This window comes from Lucilia sericata, unplaced genomic scaffold (assembly GCF_015586225.1).
Source record: "Lucilia sericata isolate MDLA Ls3-8-SP2 unplaced genomic scaffold, ASM1558622v1 Contig000032F_arrow, whole genome shotgun sequence".
NCBI lineage: Eukaryota > Metazoa > Arthropoda > Insecta > Diptera > Calliphoridae > Lucilia > Lucilia sericata.
In genome coordinates, this window is record NW_023994070.1 from 240,198 (window position 1) to 264,652 (window position 24,455).

Genomic DNA, 24,455 nt, shown 5'->3' on the forward strand with positions numbered 1-24,455 from the left:
GTAAGATTCTCTGGCACACTTCTATATTTGAGGTCGTATGCTATGTGTAAAAAGTAATCCAAAAATCGTATTCTGGCATGAAGTGGTGAAATTCTGAAAGACAGGACTTCTTCATTAATACTTCTGCTTTTGTTTATATTTGAGAATTGCGACTTTTTCTCATTACATATTGATTCTCCAGAAGGAAGAAGTTTCTGTTATGGCATTGCTGACCTTTCCATCAATCATTGTTAAGCTTAGCTGATATGATACGTTAATAGAGAATTCCTTTATTTTTATGCAAATGGGCTCCAGTGCATTTATTTCATCTTTTAAATATTCCACTAAATCTTTTGTTGTTTTCTTTGACTCCTTTATATATTCAAATCCAATGGGTCTACAAAAATTTTTTGAACCCGGAGTTGTATTGATCCATATATCTTCAAATGAATTTCCAATGCTTGACGATGATGGATTAAGGGAATATGAACGAATTCGTAATGGCACTAATGATGACATAAATACACTTTTGTAGTCTGCTAATGTCCGACTTCCACAAGCTTGTTTGTATTCTGGAAGTGCTGATAAACCGTCACATCCCCACTTACACATTAAGACAACATCACAGTTATGAATTTTCCTTAGTTGGTCTTCTGAAAAGTCTGACACAATTCTTGATGCTGTGTTTTCGAGCAAAGATGATATATCAATACAAGCTTCCACATCATTAACAGCAATAGGTGATGGTAGGATAGTTTGTTTTTTTTCCTGGATTGCCTTGTATGATGGTAATATATTGTGTCCTTTTTCATGCAGAGCTTTCCTTAATATTTGGTACTTATTTCGACTGAGACCCAGTTCCAACATAAGCGCTATTGCTTCCTCTTCAGTAAAATTTGATTGTGATGTTGGAGTTGGTATACTTTCCACAATTCGCTTAAGTCGTTTTGGTGATGCATTAGGAAGAATAGTTGCAATATGTACGACATCCATAGGTTGGTTTTCCTTTTTCAGCATTTCGTTAAATGTATCAGCAATTTCCTCATTTGAGATTGAAAAAAGTTTTTATGTGACCCTCTTTTTTTTGACCTTGAACATAAGTCTTCGTATGACTTGCAAGGCGCTCCTGTTGATGTGTTGTAAGTTGAGATTTCCGTAGTAGTTTCCATCCAACTACAAAATTTTAATCGAAATTTCCTTTGATTTCCATCCACAGACTTACTTTTTACATCAAAAAGTTTTAAAAAGTTTTCAATTTTTGATATGCCTGTTTTGTCTACTTTTCTACTATATGTAGTTTTTATATAATTTGAAATGTCTTCAATTCTTTCTGGCCCTTTTGAAGATACACTCCATAAAGCGGAACACAACTCTTCGTACTTTAATGTAATCTTCATTGTAGATTTATTAAATATGGTACTTAAAATCTGAGAAGTTTACTTATATACCAATTCTTGTCATTTCCGATACAGGTATTCCAAAGTAAAAAATTACGAAATGTCTACCTATTAACATTTAGGACTATATTACTATAACCTGTAATTCAGTCATTGATATTTCTTATTAGTGAATGAATCGAAATTATCATTACCTGTATATTTTTACCTACATGATCATAAACGAAACAGAACGAAATGATCTGTCGAAAAAATTTAGGTAAAAAATAGTTATAAATTTCTGAAAATTTAAGCATAATAGGACCTTTCAATTATAAGGATAAGCAAACAAATAGAAAATAGGTAAATATAAGATTAAAACATGTTCTGTCATATTTAATACTAAAATATTTAAAAGATGAAATTAAAGGACACAGGTTTAAATGAACATATTTTTGAATGTAATTGAGATATTGGCTTGAAATTTTTTGTAAAGGGTCAAGAATTTCCATATCTAACTAAAAAATGATATTAAGGGATAAATATGGACTAAATTGTTGTAGCTATCTGCGACCCTATTAAAATTTTGATATAAATCATAGTTTTAGAAATTTAACAAATATGTAATATATGACAAAATCTTTATTTATGAACAAAACTCAATGAAATCTTCAACGCTTGTTAAATTTGTCATTTCAAATAAGAAAATGCAAAAAAAAAATTGAAAAGGTCAAAGGGCATCCCGCAATTCCCAAAAATAGGAATGAAAATCCCAAAAATGGGATTTTTTACATTTTTGCCCATAGAGTCCACATTTCTTTCAGGGCTGGGAAAATACTTTTGGAGTAAATAGAAAACATATTGAGGTTTCCAAAACTGCTTTCAGTTTTCTGATCCCAGCTTTGGGATTTTAGAACATGTCGCCCAAAGTTGAAGTTTTGATAAAAAATAGGTCATATTCGGAAGGACGCAGTGGCAACATTTTCAAAAAATAGGACAAGTTTTTTACGCCAAAGCGTTCTGCGTAAAGATTCTTTTTAGAAAACTATAAAATTGTTATATGTTCATAAAGAAAATTTTATTTTATTAATAAAAGAGTTAAGACACATTTTGGGCAAAAAAACGGCAAAAATCTAACTTTTTTGGAATTTTTAAATTAAAAAACGTATATTTTTGGATCTGTAAATGATATTTATCTGAAATTTTTTGTATATTATTGGAAATTTTATTGTCTAACTAACAAGAAAAAATTGAGTCCATTTGGTCCAAAATTACGCCCGGTATTCAAAAAAAGGCGGACCAAGGTATGGTAAATTTTGTATCACTAAATTTTTAAATGCCTATAACTCGGATATTATAAGAGATAAGTAGTATGTCCAAGCATGTTTTTTCAAGATCTCGTCGAGCGCTTTCAGAAAATATAAAAATCTTTGTATTTGGGTGAAAAACAAAAAAATGGCACGAGTTTAAAAATTTTACATGTCGTAGGTACCCTAGTTTGAGCCGCCACAGCTCCGTCCCTGGGGCATCTGGGGGGTTCATCTTCAAAACTTAAACTCGAATACTCCTTGGCTACACTCATGCCAAATTTTATCCCGATCGGATCAGCCGTTTAGAAATGCCAGATTTATTTCCAAAAAATTTCCATTCTGCCCCACTGTGGTATGGTTCAGTTGACTCTTCATATGTGTTAAATTTTTAACGTTAGGTGTGCGGAACCTACGGGAATGTATTCAGAAAGGTCTAGTGAACACTACGTGAGCATATTACACTCAAATCTAAAGATCAGTGCCTTAGAAATGGACTTGGGCAAATTTATATCACGGCAAGATAATAAGCTTAAGTACTTGATAAATTTAAAAAGTAACATTAATGTAGGAAAAAAAACACCGGAAAATTGGAATGTCCTGTTCAGAGCACCGCCCTAAATACAATAGATTAATTTTGGACCACAATTGATCAAAAAATTCCGATGAAATAGTGAATAAAATTGGATTCCTTTTCAAAATAATTGTATGCGGGAAAACAAGGGGAAGGGAAGGCGACTGACAATAATAATGGTAAAAAAATTGCCAAAATGGCTTAAGTAGATCCAAATATTCAAATCAGAACCAAAATAGATAAAAAGTTTTTATATACAAGAAATTTTAACAATGATATATAAAATTTACACTTTATTTTGTCCGACAAAAAAGTGAATTTACTTTAATTTAAAATTTTATACAGAAACATTTTAAGTACAATAATTTTGTTTTATTGTTATTTTTGTAGCATTGTAACTTAACTAAATGAATTTAAATAAATTTTCATTATTTAATAATCATTTAACAGATTTTTCGCTGAAAGAATATAGCATGAGTACTTTTGCACTTTATTTTGTCCGATAGTGTAGGTATAAAATTTGACATACGGAAATTTTCCGGACAGGTCCATAAGTTGTCTTAGCTCCCACATAAGGTTAACTTTTGAAAATCACTTAATACCACTTAATTCGTTATTAAATTATTATATCCGGATAAAATTCGACATAAGTATGTTCTGTGTATAGATAAATCATTCTAATTTTTTCTGGACGTAATCAAAATTAGTTCGACATAAATTTTAGCGAGTTATCTAAAAATTAGATAGTTAGATGGGTTTCAATAAAAAGTAGCTTGCTGGTGGAGGGTATTTAAGATTCGGCATAGCCGAATATAGCACTCTAACTTGTTTTTTATATAAATTTTGAATTAATTTAGCACTTTCACTGTGGTTCAAAAAGGATTATTAACAAATTCCTCTTATTTTGGAGATTTGTTGCTTTTGTTTTTACTTTGTTAAGAAATTAACAAAGTTGTTTAATAATAGAATTGAACAATGCACACAAATAAAATCGAGAATGAAACACTTTTTTTGTTTTTTTGTTTTTCCAAATAATTAAAGCACCGGGAGTGCGTTTGTTTATTTATGTTTTGTTTTATTTTTTTAATTTAAAAAACACCACTTTGTTGACCGGGAGTCGTTCGGGTAGATTTTTTTTAATAATAAATATTCAATCGATCTTCTTCGGCGCCAAGCCCTCGTAACACTTCCTGAAAAGGGTTGACATTTAGGAAGTGTTTGGAGAGCATCAGTCGAGGTCGGTAAGGCCGTCGTCGAAGTCGATAAGATCGTCATGGAGATCGATCAAATCGTCTTCAACGCGGCCTGACTGGACTTCGACATACACATTTATAAAGCCAATTTGTCATAGTTGGACTAAGACCCCATTTCATGCCTATAGTTCTCCTACATACCGCCCAGCACCGATGTTCCTTGTTGATCCTATCCTCTATGTGGTGTCTCCATTTTAATTTCCGGTCGAGGATTACACCTAAGTACTTAACTTTGTCTGTCACTGGGAGGCTATTAATCGTGGTAACCCAGAGTAAAGGTGACAAAATGCCACCCTGTGGTATACCGCGAAATACCTTTTTCCTGATAGTTATATCGTACATCTCGCAGCTTATCCATCTGTTCCTTAGATGTGGTTGATCCATTTCAAGCATGCAGTAAATATCTGAGACAGATGTACGGAAACCAGTCCCGCCTCCATCTGTAAGAGTGCCGGGAAAATGCCACCCGGCCCTGCAGCTTTATAGGGAGCGAATCTCTTGATTGCCCCTTTAACCATATCAGATGTAATTACAATTTCCGTGTTAGCCTCCCCTTCTTCCAATATCGTTTCATCTATGTTATTCGATATACCAGGTGGGAAATGAGAGTCCATTAGGAGTTTCATTGTCTCCTCCATATCCTCCAGCCTCCTGCCCGTATCATCGACCATAGATTCCGGTTGGACATGAGTTTTGGATAGGATTTTTTTATTTTCGATACGTCATTTACGCTGTCTACCTGTTCACAGAAAAGTTTCCAGGAGTCTCGTTTGGCTTTACGAACAATTTTCCTATATTCACCAAGTTTACTACGATACTCATCCCAGTTTACGGCGGTCTTTTTACGCCGTGCCCGGTTAAATAGTTTGAGAAGAGTCTTACCAAGGTTCCGGATCTCCCCGGTTACCCAGGGTTTCTCCTGGGCAGATCTTCGCTCTCGCAGAGGGCAGCTGTCCTCGAACGATTCAACCAAGTCACTTGTGAGCATTTCTACTTTAGCGTCTATGTCTTCTTTATTTCGACATTGAAAAGTGTCCTGACATAAACGGTTCTTTAGTAAAGAACCGAACATTGTCCAATTAGTTTTAGACTTATTCCGAAACTTTATCGGCTTTGGTGGCGGCCGTAGTATTTTGAATCTTATGTACCGATGGTCAGAAAAGGAGTGCTCGTCCGAAACTCTCCAATCCTGAATTTCGTTTATAAGATCTTCTGAACATATAATTATTAGGCTTCACGCAATATTTTTGAAATTGTGATATCATACCTTTTATGACAGTTTTTGGAACAGAGCTAATATTGGCGTAAATATTTTGTTAAAATTTCTCCTTCATCTGCATATCTGCGGCCAAAATACCGATTTTGGGAGACATTTTTTATAGTCCGAAAACTGCTGTACATATTTCAAATCTGACTTTAGTATACTATTCTACAGGAAAATTTAAGATATATAAACTTAATTTGACAGAATTTAGATGCACTATAAATGCATAAGAGCAAAAGAAAAAATGCAATTAAAAAAAAAAAAATCAAAAACCTGATTTTATCATTCGTAAATATAATATTCAATGCCCCTAAAAAAATAGTGTTAAAATTTTTAATTTATTGTAATCCCTTTAGGAGTTATGATAGTTATAATGTTGGCTTGTAGTTTAATAATTTTCCCATCAAACAATGGTGTTTTTCATTATCATCTCCGAATTTAATAAAACTCCATCGAATTAATGTTCCATATATAACTTGTATAATGACAAATTTTGGGCCTTATAACTTTCGTGGTTTTCGAAATATAGCGTTGTAAAGTTTAAAACCTGAAAATTTAAAGTCTCATCACATCTAAAGGGTTAATGATAAAATTTGTTTTTGCACCATTTGTCTCAGCAAAAAGCATACTTTGATTATGCACAAAGAAAAACATTTTTTGAAATATTTTTTTGAAAAAAGTGCATCTTTGGATAATACTAAATGCACTTTTGAAGCATTATAAAAGTGTGAAATTAACATAAACGAATCGAATTTTGGTAAAACCGGTTTTTCGGTTAACCGAAAATTGACTATATCTAGAAATGTTTGGAAATCTTTAAAATATTCTAATGTCATTTTGCGAAATATTATGAATTACTTATAAGATATTTGCACTTTTTAGTATATATGTATATGTACATTAATATAAGAAAACAATCTTATACAGAAAATGTTGCTGCACAGGAAATAAATTAAAAAATACTGAAAATTCCGTTAAAATATCCTTAATAAATCTTGATGAATAGATGTCGAAAAAGATATTAAGAATGATATACTCCGATCCAAGAATTTTTTGCAATTTTTTTTTTTTTTTTTTAACGTTTAAAAAAATTCCTAAAAATCTGGTAAAAATGTGTTAAGGAAGTCCCAAATTTTATATTATTATTTTTGTTTTCTGATTTGATTGTTAGGTTCCCAAAAAGGTGCACCTCAAAATCAATACTAATTTTCATTCAAATATTTTACAATCACTACTGAAGAATAATGCTGAATTAAAACCTCTTTATCTCAAAATTTTGACGCATAGGAAAAAATAACAATTGTATTTCGATTAATAAAGGTAAGGCAAACAAGACACAAAAACCTGATATGATAAAAAAATTCTAGTGCCAGATTCAAATTTTGGGTAGCAATCCTTTCGACTTTTACAATTTTTTATTGGCCTGTGTTATTAAAAAATCATTATTAATTAAATTTTTTATACAACATTTTTCGCATGTTCCTCGAGAATTTTGGCACAATCATGTTGTATATTGTACTTACTAAAGAGTAGTAACAGTGATTGTGAACCAGTGTTGCCATATATTTTTTGAAGAAATCTTTTTATTTTTAAGAAAAAAACTTTTTATGTACTAAAATTACAAAATACTCCAGGAAAATTAGTTAAAATTGACAAATTTTAAACAGCTTAATGGAAATTGGTACAGAACTTTTCCTTAATATCAGTAGTAAGGATTTACTGGTCACTGTGGTCTTAGATTCTATCAATTTATACTTGGAAATGTAACTACCTACCATTGAGGACTCGAAAGGCGAAGATTTTTTCTCTCACCGATTATGCGTGAACTTGGCCTAGTATGGTGAACCAGTGTACAAAATGTCCACAATAATGTAAAAGTGCGTTCCGTTTCTAATGTCTAATCTAAGATATTAAAGGTCATCAGTGCCGGTCAATGTTTACAGTTTTTAGGAATACCTCCCATATTAAAAGTTTTTTATTTAAACTTATTTATTGAATAAATAAAATAAAAAATTGTATAAATTTTCAAAAACCTCTTTTTATTGGAATAAAACTTAAAAACTTTTCTTAAAATCATAAAAAGTACTTCTTAAGAATGACTTCAGAAGTAGTGAATTTGGAATCAAATAAAAGGACATCCCTCCTAATCACTTCTTCAGGTCTTTTTCAGTACTTCTATGGTTCTATTTTGCTGGGTTGTAGCAGCTGCTGACATACTACGCATAAAACGCTACAACATCGATTGTGAATTGAACAATAGTGTATAAGAAAAATTCAATAAAATCACTCTGAAAGAATAAAACAAATCAGAATGTGACCACAAATGGAACTACTTATTTCTCCTGATTGTTAAATATTAGTGTGTTCTAACGGATCAGATACACAGTCACTTTAAGAGAGGATAAATTCAATTCTCGGGACTTAAAATACTGGTAATAAAATTGGATTGATATTTTTTTGTAACTCGACAAAAAAGCACAGCTTTATAAGTTAAAAGTCATAAGTTTACTTGTCACTTAAAATAATATAATTTTTTTAGACCATTAACTTTAAAAATCAACCTGAAAATTTCTTATTTAAAAAGTGGATGTCTGTTTTTACCCACATTTTGAAAAGTTATTAAAAAATAATATTTCTTTCGAAATATTAAACTTTTAAGTAGTAACTCCCAAATTGATTATTGTATTTAATACATTTTTGTATTTTAATACCCACCATCAAAAAATATGGTGATTATTTTTGTCATTCCAATTGTAACACATCGAAATACATCGAGCCCTTTTTGCAAAATGGATGTAAGCGACATGATTTTCGATTTTCGTTTTTTTATAGAAATCTATAATTTAGTTCTATTAGCATCATCTCTGATCCAATAGTTTCAACTTTACAAGAAAAAGAAAAAAGACGTAAGTATACATTTATTTTCTGTTTATGAATTTTGCAACAGCAAGGTGTCGGTTACGCCTAAATTTTCTCTTAAAATATATTAAATTTATAGAAAAATTTTGAACAAATTAACGTATTGAATTTGTTTGTGAATGAAATGCCACATATCTGAGTATAATTGTTATAAATGTATGTAATTATCACTATGCCATTTCATTTATGTGCTAAAATTTATAATTTTCTATAACTTTTTATGAATTTAGTTTATTCTAATTACTATTACTTTCATATTATTACCATTTAACCAACTCTTATATTTGGTTGTAAGTTTATGGATTTCGGAAGGCAGACCTATATATGAAATATATATGATTTGCTCATTTGTGGACCGAGGTCTACATAATTTAAACGCGTGATTAGTTTCAAAAACATATCATTTTTGTAGAATTTTATCATACTTATACTATCTTACAATACTATTTTTGAAAGATTTGTTAACTGTAAACATACTTTATGTATGAGGGACATATGAACCCATCCTAAAATAACATCATACATCAAATTTCGTTGCTATACTGATATTTTTAAGTCAGCTATGGTCATGAAGTCATTTTCTTAAAGAATCCATATATGGAGGCTAGGGTCAAATATTGCCTGATATCTTTTATACTTCCCAACATAATTTACAGGTATATAGAACTGACTTCTGCAAAATTTTATAGCTATTGCTACATAAACAACATATTTATTAATGCTTTAACTATATTCCGGGGGGCACTTATATGGGAGCTAGGTGAAATGATTTTTCCCATTTTTAACACCAAACAATATTCGTCATCAATGAGCATTTTTGGAGAATTTCATCGCTCTAGCTCCTAACGTTCGGAACCTATCCGGTTTTCAATAAACTGACTGACAAAGGAAAAAGTTTTTATTACACTCTTAAATTTTACAAATTATATAAACATATACACAAAAAATTAATTATACCCTACACCACTTTAGTGGGGAGGGTATATTGGGTTTGTGCTGATGTTTGTAACATATAAAAATATTCGTCCTATACCCACCTTAAAGTATACCAATCGGCTTAGAATCGTTTTCTGAGTCGATTAAGCTATGTCCGTCCGTCCGTCTGGCTGGCTGTCCATGTAAACCTTGTGCGCAAGGTACAGGTCGCAATTTTCAAGATAATTGGATGAAATTTGGCAAGGACGAAGTCTATTGAATATGGTTAAAATCGGTCCATTATTTCACCTAGCCCCCATAGAACAGAACCCCCCGAAAAGGGCTTCTGAGCTCATAATTATGTTAAATATAAAGGTATATCGATAAAATGCGGCAAAACTAAGTTTTATAGAAGTCCTGATGACCCTGCCAAATATCGCGATGAAATTCAGCAAAATAAAATATTATGTAAATATAAATATATTCACAAAATTTTATCGGGCTTAGTCCATATTTTCCCCTAGCCCCCATATAAAGCCTCTTTCAGAAAATTAATTTTTCATCCATAAATTCATATTCATATATCATATTCATAACTGGTGTAGGGTATCATATGGTCGGCCACGCCCGACTATACTTTCTTACTTGTTTTTTATAGAAGACGCTCAAAGATTTTATTTAGACTTTTATACAAATCTATTTCTGTATCTCGATTTGAAAGAAAAATCTTTCGAACACAATTTTGATTAATTTAACATTCAAACAATTAACATACAAATTCGAACATTTTTTCATTAGAACCGAGTTACAGATTAAGCCCCCAGTATGATATTCAAAATATGCTGAAACCATAAAGGTGACAGCTAGAAAACATTTTAGAAAATATAAAAATCGTTGATTTAATACAAATTTATGTCTCTTCTCAGCCTCCGTTTATTCTATTTCGGAAAAATATTGCGACGATAAATAAAGAAAATAGGGTAAATAATGTATCGACGCAATTTTTATTTTATATCTGAGCATTATTATTATAATTTTATTGCTAATTACAATGTGGTTATTTATTTTGATTTATTTACCAATTTAATGTACATTTAAATAATTTTACCTACATTGACACTTTTTGCGTTAAAAATCCCAACAGTAACGCTGCACAGTGGGGCAGAATCGAAATTTTTTGGAAATAAATCTGGCATTTCTAAACGGCGTGAGCGTAGCCAAGGAGTATTCGAGTTTAAGTTTTGAAGATGAACTCCGCAGATGCCCTAGGGACGGCGCTGTGGCGGCTCAAAGTAGGGTACCTACGACATGTAAAATTTTTAAACTCGTGCCATTTTTTTGTTTTTCATCCAAATACAAAGATTTTTATTTTTTTTTCTGAAAGCGCTCGACGAGATCTTGAAAAAACATGCTTGGACATACTACTTATCTCTTATAATATCCGAGTTATAGGCATTTAAAAATTTAGTGATACAAAATTTACCATACCTTGGTCCGCCTTTTTTTGAATACCGGGCGCAATTTTTTCTTGTTAGTTAGACAACAAAATTTCCAATAATATACAAAAAATTTCAGATCAATATCATTTACAGATCCAAAAATATACGTTTTTTAATTTAAATTTTAGATTTTTGCCGTTTTTTTGCCAAAAATGTGACTTAACTCTTTTATTAATAAAATAAAATTTTCTTTAAGAACATATAACAATTTTATAGTTTTCTAAAAGGTATCTTTACGCAGAACGCTTTGGCGTAAAACAACTTGTCCTATTTTTTGAAAATGTTGCCACTGCGTCCTTCCGAATATGACCTATTTTTTTTTTTTCAAAACTTCAACTTTGGGCGACATGTTCTAAAATCCCAAAGCTGGGATCAGAAAACTGAAAGCAGTTTTGGAAACCTCAATATGTTTTCTATTTATTTCAAAAGTATTTTCCCAGCCCTGAAAGCTCAAAAAGTAAAAATCCCATTTTCGGGATTTTCATTCCTATTTTTGGGAATTGCATTGGGAAATGACAAATTTAACAAGCGTTGAAAATTTCATTGAGTTTTGATCATAAATAAAGATTTTGTCATATATTACATATTTGTTTAATTTCTAAAACTATGATTTATATCAAAATTTTAATAGGGTCGCAGATAGCTACAACAATTTAGTCCATATTTATCCCTTAATATCATTTTTTAAGTTAGATATGGAAATTCTCGACCCTTTACAAAAAATTTCAAGCCAATATCTCAATTAGATTCAAAAATATATTCATTTAAACCTGTGTCCTTTAATTTCATCTTTTTCATATTTTAGTATTAAGTATGACAGAACATACATTTGGTGTTGAATAAAATATTTGGACAATTTTTAAAAATTATTTAGTTAATTATTTTATTAAAGACTATAACATTGTATATACAATAAAAAAATTATAATTTTATTATGAGCCAAGCACAACAACACCTAAATCACCCCACACAAACCACCTTTCCCGCCCACCGAAATATAAAACACAATTTAATACAATATCATCAGTTAGTATAATAGCTATATAGTAATTTCAAAATCATGAAAAAACCTTCTCGCCGTATTACCGTCATTTGTACTACCGCAACTTGGAAGTGGTTTGTCGATGTTTAATCCCATCTGAACTTTAAATTCTTCTTGGATTCTGCTTTTTTCCGCAGCTCTCAGTTCTTTCAATTCTTCATTATTTTTTGTTGATTCAGTAAGATTCTCTGGCACACTTCTATATTTGAGGTCGTATGCTATGTGTAAAAAGTAATCCAAAAATCGTATTCTGGCATGAAGTGGTGAAATTCCGAAAGACAGGTCTTCTTCATTAATACTTCCGCTTTTGTTTATATTTGAGAATTGCGACTTTTTCTCATTACATATTGAGCATCTCCAGAAGGAAGAAGTTTCTGTTATGGCATTGCTGACCTTTCCATCAATCATTGTTAAGCTTAGCTGATATGATACGTTAATAGAGAATTCCTTTATTTTTATGCAAATGGGCTCCAGTGCATTTATTTCATCTTTTAAATATTCCACTAAATCTTTTGTTGTTTTCTTTGACTCCTTTATATATTCAAATCCAATAGGTCTGCAAAAATTTTTTGAACCCGGAGTTGTATTGATCCATATATCTTCAAATGAATTTCCGATGCTTGACGATGATGGATTAAGGGAATATGAACGAATTCGTAATGGCACTTATGATGACATAAATACACTTTTGTAGTCTGCTAATGTCCGACTTCCACAAGCTTGTTTGTATTCTGGAAGTGCTGATAAACCGTCACATCCCCACTTACACATTAAGACAACATCACAGTTATGAATTTTCCTTAGTTGGTCTTCTGAAATGTCTGACACAATTCTTGATGCTGTGTTTTCGAGCAAAGATGATATATCAATACAAGCTTCCACATCATTAACAGCAATAGGTGATGGTAGGATAGTTTGTTTTTTTCCTGGATTGCCTTGTATGATGGTAATATATTGTGTCCTTTTTCATGCAGAGCTTTCCTTAATATTTGGTACTTATTTCGACTAAGACCCAGTTCCAACATAAGCGCTATTGCTTCCTCTTCAGTAAAATTTGATTGTGATGTTGGAGTTGGTATACTTTCCACAATTCGCTTAAGTCGTTTTGGTGATGCATTAGGAAGAATAGTTGCAATATGTACGGCATCCATAGGTTGGTTTTCCTTTTTCAGCATTTCGTTAAATGTATCAGCAATTTCGTCATTTGAGATTGAAAAAAGTTTTTGTGTGACCCTCTTTTTTTTGACCTTGAACATAAGTCTTCGTATGACTTGCAAGGCGCTCCTGTTGATGTGTTGTAAGTTGAGATTTCCGTAGTAATTTCCATCCAACTACAAAATTTTAATCGAAATTTCTTTTGATTTCCATCCACAGACTTACTTTTTACATCAAAAAGTTTTCAATTTTTAATATGCCTGTTTTGTCTACTTTTCTACTATATGTAGTTTTTATATAATTTGAAATGTCTTCAATTCTTTCTGGCTCTTTTGAAGATACACTCCATAAAACGGAACACAACTCTTCGTACTTTAATGTAATCTTCATTGTAGATTTATTAAATATGGTACTTAAAATCTGAGAAGTTTACTTATATACCAATTCTTGTCATTTCCGATACAGGTATTCCAAAGTAAAAAATTACGAATTGTCTACCTATTAACATTTAGGACTATATTACTATAACCTGTAATTCAGTCATTGATATTTCTTATTAGTGAATGAATCGAAATTATCATTACCTGTATATTTTTACCTACATGATCATAAACGAAATGAACGAAAATGTCGAAAAAATTTAGGTAAAAAATAGTTATAAATTTCTGAAAATTTAAGCATAATAGGACCTTTCAATTATAAGGATAAGCAAACAAATAGAAAATAGGTAAATATAAGATTTAAATATGTTCTGTCATATTTAATACTAAAATATGAAAAATATGAAATTAAAGGATACAGGTTTAAATGAACATATTTTTGAATGTAATTGAGATATTGGCTTGAAAATTTTTGTAAAGAATCGAGAATTTCCATATCTAACTAAAAAAAGATATTAAGGGATAAATATGGACTAAATTGTTCTAGCTATCTGCGACCCTATTAAAATTTTGATATAAATCATAGTTTTAGAAATTAAACAAAAATGTAATATATGACAAAATCTTTATTTATGAACAAAACTCAGTGAAATTTTCAACGCTTGTTAAATTTGTTTCATTCATTCATTTCAAATAAGAAAATGCAAAAAAAAAAAAAATGAAAAGGTCAAAGGGCATCCAGCAATTCCCAAAAATAGGAATGAAAATCCCAAAAATGGGATTTTTTACTTTTTTGCCCATAGGGTCCACATTTCTTTCAGGGCTGGGAAAATACTTTTGGAATAAATGGAAAACATATTGAGGTTTCCAAAACTGCTTTCAGTTTTCTGATCCCAGCTTTAGGATTTTAGAACATGTCGCCCAAAGTTGAAGTAAAGATACCTTTTAGAAAAAAAGGCAAAAAAACGGGAAAAATCTAAAATTTTTTAAATTTTTAAATTAAAAAACGTATATTGGATCTGTAAATGATATTGATCTGAAATTTTCTGTATATTATTGGAAATTTTGTTGCCTAACTAACAAGAAAAAATTGAGTCCATTTGGTCCAAAATTACGCCCGGTATTCAAAAAAAGGCGGACCAAGGTATGGTAAATTTTGTATCACTAAATTTTTAAATGCCTATAACTCGGATATTATAAGAGATAAGTAGTAGCATGTTTTTTCAAGATCTCGTTGAGCGCTTTCAGAAAATATAAATATATTTGGATGAAAAACAAAAAAATGGCACGAGTTTAAAAATTTGACATGTCGTAGGTACCCTACTTTGAGCCGCCACAGCGCCGTCCCTGGGGCATCTGCAGGGTTCATCTTCAAATCTTAAACTCGAATACTCCTTGGCTACGCTCACGCCAAATTTTATCCCGATCGGATCAGCCGTTTAGAAATGCCAGATTTATTTCCAAAAAATTTCGATTCTGCCCGACTGTGCGCTGCTGTTATTAGGGATGCCAAACGGGACTGGCTTTTACAAATCCCGGGATTCGGGATTTTAAAAATTGCAATCCCGGGATCCCGGGATATTTCGGGATCCCGGGATTTTTCGGGATCTCGGGATTTCGGGATTACATAAATTTAATTATTTTATACGTGAAAATCTTAAATATTCATGTTTGTGAAGAAAATTGTTTAATCTTGTGGAAATTAATCGACAGAAGATAATTTTAAATTAAAGCAATCCAATTAATTCCAATTCTTAAATAAAAACTTTTAGAAAATCCTAATTTCAGAAATTTGGTAACATCATACATACTTCCTAAATAAAAACAAGTAGGAAAGTATAGTCGGATATGGCCGACTATATGATACCCTACACCATTTATATATTTTAAAAATTATTTATTTTTCATAAAAAATTTGTTGAATTTTACCTTAATTCCGATGTATTTAAGAAATTTATTGATAAAAAACTAAATTTCTAAAAAAGAGGCTTTATGTGGAAGCTAGGGTCAAATCCTCAAAAAATTGGGAAGAGGGATGTAATAATTTTATATAAAGGTTAGTTATGCTGAATGTCATCGCGATAGGGTGAAACAACGGCAGACTCAGCGGCGTTACAAACATCAGCACAAACGAATAATACCCTCCCAACTGTAGTGGTGTAGGGTATAATAAAAATACAACGTTCAATCCTTCGAATATCAATTTAGATCTTAAATGAACCTTTTCTTTGGAAAATGTCATCAACATTCAGAACAATTTAATTTACCTTTACCGTTATTACTCAGATTTGTAGGAAGCTTGAAATGCAAAACCTTCTAGATATCATTTAAAAAATAAATTTTATATTTGACTGTGCCGAAATAAAATAAATATTCCGGTATGCGATGGAATTCGAACGATTTGAAATCAATCGATTTGAAAAGGTATGACGAATTTCGATCGAGGAATGGTTTATTATTTTCTTGCAAAATAATACGCAGACAACAAAATACTTTCCATTTAAGAGAATCAATTGAAAAAAATATGATAATTTGTATGAAAAGCCACAGGGATTTTCGAGATCGGAATTTCGGGATTGGCATCCCTAGCTGTTATGTAACAAAAAGCGGGATTTGTTATTAAAAAGCTAAATTTAAGTCGGGATCAACCTTTAAAAAGCGGGACAATCCCGCTTTTGGCAGGACGTCTGGTCACGTTGATTATACCCCGCACCATCACTATACCACCTACGGATTTCACACATGCTTTATGATTTTTAATTCACAAGCGGCATTTTGTTTACGCAACACAAATCTTCGGCTTCTTGATCCGAACATGTTGTACTTCCATCTGTAACAAAATATGGTTTTCCAGTTGTATTTCGTACATGCCTTATATTGATTCAGATGATGAACATTTTGTATAGTTTGTACATTTACAGATACATTTTAGCATCTTGTACAACTCTTAGCTATTTCCATGATACTAACCTTCATTAACAAGGATTTTCATGCACTAAAAAAATATGAGCTTATAATCTGCACTATAAAATGGAAAAATATATATATGGAAAAAATATTCCTTGTGAAGGTTCATATTAATAGATATTCAGATATTAAGTTTTTGACAACAAATATACAGGTTTTAAGGACTGTTTTATGTACTATAATACCACTTTAAAGGAACCACGACCTCGAGAATGACAAATATAAAGACTAAGAAACAACTTTAAATAGTATATATTTAATTTCTGAAAGCGGAAAGCTTGATAGCATTTCTAATAAAATTAGGTGAATGAATGTATTTTTGTATCGTTTTGTAATATTTTTAAGTGAATTATGGACGTGAGAGAGATGTAAGAACAAAATTTCATCAAGTTATCTTTTTATATGGACAGACTCAGAAATTGATACTGAACCGATACTTTTAGGACTAATATTTTGGACGTTACAATTAACAGCATAAACTCAAAATACCTTCCGCACTAGTGTGGTTTTAAAAATTAAATAAAACTATGTAAAATTGTATTTCATAGAACCTAGTATTTTGTTGTTAATTATCGAAATCTGTTGATATTTATTTAAAAAAATTCTAAATATGTAAATACCAAATTTGTTGTAAAAATATAAAATACAGAGAAAACAAAACAAAGAAAAATTTAAAAATATGCAAAATATGCTATAAAAATGTTAGAAATATGCAAAATACAAAATCGATGTCATTTTGTAGCAAATTCTTTGATTCGAAAAGAAACTAGTTAAAAGTTATTTTGAGTTACTGACTTCAAACATGCATTTGCATAGAAATCCTTGCTCTGTTCATTACTCATTTAAACCATTAATTCTTAGATTTTGACAGGATCTTTGGTAACGGCTTTATTCTTACACTTATTTTAAATGTAAGCAAAGTAAAAATTTTATGAAAAGACTTTAAAGCAATCCTGACAACATAAGAAATTAGATTACATTTCTGTACCCACATTTTTTGAGTTTGATTATAGAGGGCATTTAAAAAATAATTTCCAAAAACATAGAGTATTATTTACAAATTTTACAATTAGGAAGGTATTACCTATCATAAGAAACAATTTTTTTGTAAACCGATAAATTATTTTAGAAAATATTATAAAAATTGTTTTTAAATATTATAAAAATTGTTTTTAAATATGTTTTTAAATATATGCTGTACTGACAATTGTTTGAGTCAGTGTACATATGTTAAAATACATACTTATTGCAATAAAATATCAAAAAATTTTAAAAGTGACATCACAGCAAGCAAATGTCAAATTTTAGGATTTTTCTTAAATATATCATATTGCATGCAAACCTTAACTTTGAGCTACAATAACTAAAAAAGGACACGAAATTTTTAAATAATATTTTACATATGAATTAATAGGAATCTTTCCTATATAAATAGTTAAAAAATTAGAAAATTTCCTACATCGACTTTAACTATTTTTGGCCACGCTCGTGACAGTGTTTTTTTTTTTTTTTTTAATTCACTACATGTATCCTTTATGTAACGGTATTTTGAGAAGGACCAAAATTTTTAAACCAAAACAGTGTTGCAATTAATTACCTTTCAATTATATTACAAGTATATCGGTCATTACCAACACAGATTTTAATTTAAATAACGACAAGCAAATGTAAAATTTTAGGTTTTTCTCTTAAATATATCATATTACATGCAAAATATAAATAATATTTTACATATGAATTATTAGGAATGTTTTCTATATAAATACCCAGTAAACAATTTTCTGAATTTCCTTTAGACATTTTACAGAATAATCGGCAAACTGTTTGTTAGACTTTTCTGCACATTTTCTGAAGTATTAAACGATTAACATAGCCGTTATGTCAATACCCACATACCCGGGTATGTTTTTCATTTTTGAGGTGATATATCTCGAGATCTGTATATCGTATCGGCTTGAAATTTAAACTATGAACCAAAAATTAGTTGGATATATATATTTGAACCGATTTATGACCGATTTTCTATTTTTACCTCGTGTGTCAATACCCAACATACCCCGCTATGTATAAAAATTATATGTCAATTATCGGACAAAAATTAACTTTCATTATAAATTTTATGTTTTATTATTAGAATTATATATATTCTATTATCTTATGAAAAAAAAATTGAACTAAACAACAAATTTAGTTTTAAATACAAAGTCATGTGTCTTTATTCAAAATTTTGAACGTGAAATATTTGTGGACCTTGTAACATTAACAAATATGCACCGATTTTGATGAAATAATTTTTTTTATTGTATATGACTTAGTAAAGTAAAATTATGCTGATTTTAATAATTTTATTCTCATATAAACAAAAATATTTAAGTTTAAATTTTAAAATTTTAATTTTTGACCATGACTTAGCAATCTTTTTTTGCAAAAAATTATATACACCTTAATAAATAATATATAAAAAGTTTTGTTCAATTATCTTTCCCGGTCACTGAGTAATAGCTTCTTGAATTCAAAATTTTACAAATTTAAATTCTGCATAATGTACATTATACGTTGAAGGCATTTTTCTTTATGTTTTTTGCATACTATATTTTTGATAATAGAAAAGCAAAAAAAAAAAAAACTTAAAAAAATTGCTAAAATTTAATGTTTTTTTATTTCTATATTATTTTTTTAGACATAAAGGAGAATAGTCCGTACATTTTCTGAAGTAAAATATAAAATGGCTTAAGAATTATATCCAATAAATCTGCACATAATCTGAAGAGAATTGTTTTTGTAACTTCGTCAGACAATTAAGCGAATAATATAAATTTCCTTTAGATATTTAACAGAATAGTCTGCACATTTTCTGATATTTTTTGCTTCGTCATTTTGTTCCTATTTTCAGTACTTTTGTAAAAAAAAACTTTGCGACAACTCTGCACATTATCTGAAGGAAATTTAGTTTTTTTTTTTTTTTAATAAAAATCATGCACAAACCTGATTATATTTTGAAATTCGTCAACTTTAAAAGAGAATTTAATTTTTATTTTCTTTTATTATCTCAGTTGGTCTTTGGAAATCAAGTAAACAACATCTACATATATTTAAATTTCTTTAAACTTTGTTAATACACAAAAATTACATAATTTTTTATATACTTTCGTATATAATATGTTTATAATTTTATTAATTTTAAAAATAATCTATAAGTTTCTATTATTTATTAATGTACCCTTAAGAAGTCATGAATAATGGAAGCTTATAAATTATTATTAAAATCAAACCATAATAAATTATATATATTAAAATGGTTTTCATCAGACATTGATCACAATAGTAAGGCCATTTTCTTATACTTGATCAGACTTTTGAACGAACTGTCGGACATTTTATCAGACATTTATCCGACATCTATCAGACTTTCTTATATTTGATCAGACTTTCGTAAGAAATGTCGAAAGAATGTCAAACATGGTATCAGACATTTGTCCGACTTCAATCAGATTTGTCGAAAATTCCTTCAGAATTTCCCCAGGAATTTATATCAGATTTCATACCGAATTCTGACCGACAACTCTACACATTTTTCCGAATTTCCTCAGACAAAGAGTTTCGAATTCCGAGCAACCTTCGGAATTCGATTTTCGTAACGAATTCTGACGGAATTCGGATACGAAATCGGCAACTTATGCAGACTGTCGGTACGAATTCGTTACGAACTCGGCAAAAATTGTTTAGTGGGTAGTGACGTGACAGTGTGGGTCTCGGCCCAGTACTATAATTACTAGGCTTCACGCGATATTTTTGAAATTGTGATATCATACCTTTTATGAAAGTTTTTGGATCAGCACTAATATTGGCGTAATTATTTTGCTAAAATTTCAACTCCTTCATCTGCATATCTGCGGCCAAAACACCGATTTTGGTCGACATTTTTTGATTGACCAAAAACTGCTGAACATATTTCAAATCCGACTTTAGTATGCAATTCTACTGGAAAATTTAAGATATATAAACTTAATTTGAATTTGGATGCACTATAATGCTTAAGAGCAAAAGAAAAAATGCAATTAAAAAAAATCAAAACTAGATTTTATCATTCGTAAATATACCCCCTTATTCACAAACAAAATTTTTATTTTATAAAAGGTTTATAAAACAAAATTTCCATACAAAATCTAATTTATAAACCGTTTATAAAATAAAGATTTTGTTTGTGAATAAGAGGGTTAATATTCAATGCCCTTAAGAAAATAGTGTCAAAATTTTTAGTTTATTATAATCCGTTTAGGAGTTATGATTTTAATAATGTTTTTTTCTTTATTATCTCCGAATTTAAAATCTGAAAATTTAAAGTCTCATCACAACTAAAGGTTAAATGATAGAAATTTTTGCACCATTTGTCTCAGCAAAAAGCATACTTTGCTTATGCGTAAAGAAAATAATTTTTGAAATATTTTTTGATAAAAGTGCATCTTCGGATAACTCTAAATGCATTTTTGGAGCATTTTAAAAGTGTGATTTTTCATATAATATCAATTATTAAGCAAGATTTCCTATCAATTCTACAGTTTCTGCTCTGTAAAAAATGATGCTCAAAATCAAGGGTTTCAGATATGCAGATTAAGGAGTTTTAATTTTGAAAAAATATTACAGCATTGTCATCACTGATACAAAAACCTTCTTAAAAGTTGTGATATCACAAAAACGGGAAACATTTTATTTTTTGAAATGAAGCCTTATTAGGTAAACATCTTATAGTAATTTTTCAAACCAATAAGAATTAAAGTTTTGAAAATAACATAAAAAATACGCATTGAATTTCTTTCATTTTGTTCTTTTTTAGGTTGCAGAAGAACGTGAGGAGCACAAATATGATAATAGGGAAAATACTCCTTACGGAGAATATGGTGGATGGCACAAAGCTGCAAAAGTGGATTCCCCAACTGTTACAACTACATTAAAGAATCTGGGAGCTCTTTATAGGAGACAAGGCATGTTTGAAGCTGCAGAGACTTTGGAAGATTGTGCTCTTCGAAGTAAAAAGGAGGCTTTGGATCTTGCGAAACAGTCAAAAGTAAATCAGTTATTGGCCGGAAATGACAAGAGAAGATCTAAACATTTAAAGGATGATGCTGAACATACTGATGAGGTAGGCGTTTTGAAGTTAACTGAATCACTAATTTATATTTTATTATTTAGCTAAGTCAGCAGATTCTACAATAGGGAGAATCCATGTGAAAGCGGACAGCAGTCGGATTTACCATCTCCGATTTTAATGAAACTTACCACACATATAACACCGTGCAACAGTCATTTTCACACATGAAAAAAATCTATGTGTAGGAAACGGTGGACCATTAGTATTAACTCTGTATACTCAGTTTTTCATCATCAGCTCTTATGCGCCTGTAAAAGGACCTTAAAGTTTAAAGAACATACCATTTCAAAAGATACAATTCCATATTTATATAATAAAATTGGTATTAATATTAATATCAAATGAAGTTGAGAACCTCTGCTTCAAAATAATATTATTTATTTCAATTCATCAGGATTAAAGAAATTCATGCTTAAAGAGAATTTGTCACAAAAAAGTAGTTAAAAATGTTTGTTTCGAAAATGAGATCTTTTTTAAATTTAATTTCTTTTTCGATTTTTTATCTAAGTGACTCAAATAAAAATAAAAATGAATGTACAGATTCCCAGCTTTCATTTGATACCAATATTAGCATTATACAACGCATATATATAAATATTTAAAATATTTGTTTGAAATTGCAAGTCCTTTAAACTTTGAAGTCCTTTTATAAGGACATAAGAGCTGATTATGAAAATCGGAGTATGTAGAGTTGCTCTAAATCACATGCATATTAACTTTTCTATGTGTGAACGCTTTTTATCAAAATTGTTGCAGGGTGTAATATATATAATATGTTCCACATATCATTGAATTTTTGAATGGAAACTCATTCCAATGTAAAATATCACGATTTGAAAATTTAAAAATATGTTAAAATTTCATAATAGTACATACATATAATTGCCCATAACTCTGAAACTACTTAAAGTCCAAAATAATTTTTGATTTCATATTAAAGCCAAAGAAATTGTCTTTAAAATCCTATAAATAAAATATTTTACTTCCAAAAGGTTAAAGGTCAATTTTCATAGTGTCAAATAGGTCATACAGCCCCGTGTTAAAAATTATAAAAATACATGGTATGAGGATACTTAAATTCTTCTACATTCTAGTGAAAACTTTTCGATGGAGACTCGTGTATCTCATAAACCAAACCGATTTAAATGAAATGACAAGGAAATTATTGAGGACGATTAGGCCTTACTGAAAGTATCTTTTGTCACCACAATATTAAAATAAAAGGTGGAAAACTGCGTCTTAGAAGTTAACTCTTCGACTTCAAACATTATTTTAAAGCTTCTAGCATCTTTAAATGAGATCAAATTTAACTGATCATAAACATTTCGTAATCTATACAATACAGTAAAGCTAGATCCATATTGCAATACACTCAAACCTCGTTTTATGCGAATTTGAATTAGTGCGGTTTCAAAATTCTATAATTTTTCTTTGCAAAAAAGATTTTGAGGAAAATACATAAAAAAAAAAGTTACCAACAAAGTACTACTACTGATTTTTTACCAATTCCGGTTCGGATATATAAAGTAGTGTTCAAATCCTTTGTACATGAAGAAATATTATATCTTATTTTTAAAAAATTTTATATATTTTCTATATATTTTTATTATTTGGAATTGGTATTGTTTGTTTCCTTTATTTTTTTGGTTTTTTATTTAAAACCCAATTAGTGGATTTTGTATGGAGCTAGTGTATCTTATTGTGCGAATTTGAATTATGCGCTTTTTTGCGAAACGAATTAATCGCATAAAACGAGGTTTGAGTGTACTAATTAAATTTATGGGTTTAAGAGATATAATTTAAATAAAGTAGTGGACAAAAGTTCAACAATTAAACTAAAATTATTTTTAAATTTTATTAATAACATAGTACTACCATTAAGTTTTATAATATCCGTAACCCTTATTTTCAGATTTGTGAAGCATTAATATACTTTTTATAGTCGAAGTACTCTCATTTAACACCACGTACCTCACCTTGTATTTTAAGAAGGTGGTATGAAAGTAAATTTTCAGTAAGGCTAAATCGTTCTTAACAATTTTCTTGTACATTTTACTTAAATTGATCCTGCGGTTTAAGAGATACATAGCATATTCCATATAAATTGAAATTGATTCCACTTTGTAATTTTTTATGTTTGTTTAATTTTTCATAAAATTTTGTATAAAACTTGCTTTAAATTACGTTTTGGTTAATAACTCCTGAACTACACGAGTCTCCATCGAAAAAATTTTAAAATATAGGAGAGAGTACAGGTATCCTCATACCATGTATTTTTATAATTTTTAACTATTCACTATACACTATGAAAATTGACCTTTAACCTTTTGGAAGTAAAATATTTTGTTTGCAGGATTATAAAAATCGGAGATGGTAAATCCGAAAATAGCCGTTTTCTCTCCGTTTTGCTATGGATTCTCCCAATAGTAAAAAAGCGTTAAAACAAAAATTTTGAGAAATGGTATCTAATAATGAACAAAATTTTCATTGCCACCGGCGTGTAAGCTTACCCTGTTGGTGAAAAAGACCACCGTGAAATTAGGCCTTCAAGGCAGCTGTTCACGTAAAACACTTCGAGATCTTTAGAATTCCTTAATTTTTTTAAAATACATATTAAAGCTTGCCAAAACAAGAAAATTAAAATTTGAGAAAGATAAAACAATTTATCAAATGACA

At 29.8% G+C, this 24,455-nt stretch overlaps 1 protein-coding gene across 3 annotated transcripts in view; it reads left to right on the top strand.

Moving 5' to 3' along the window:
• The window catches only part of LOC119611877 (kinesin light chain), a 317,508-nt gene that overhangs the window by 222,512 nt on the left and 70,541 nt on the right, over positions 1-24,455 (top strand). For all 3 annotated transcript variants that reach the window (XM_037967591.1, XM_037967584.1, XM_037967600.1), the window contains one exon: positions 21,465-21,770. In XM_037967591.1, coding sequence (XP_037823519.1) covers positions 21,465-21,770 — 306 coding nt within the window. The remainder of the gene's footprint in view (positions 1-21,464; positions 21,771-24,455) is intronic.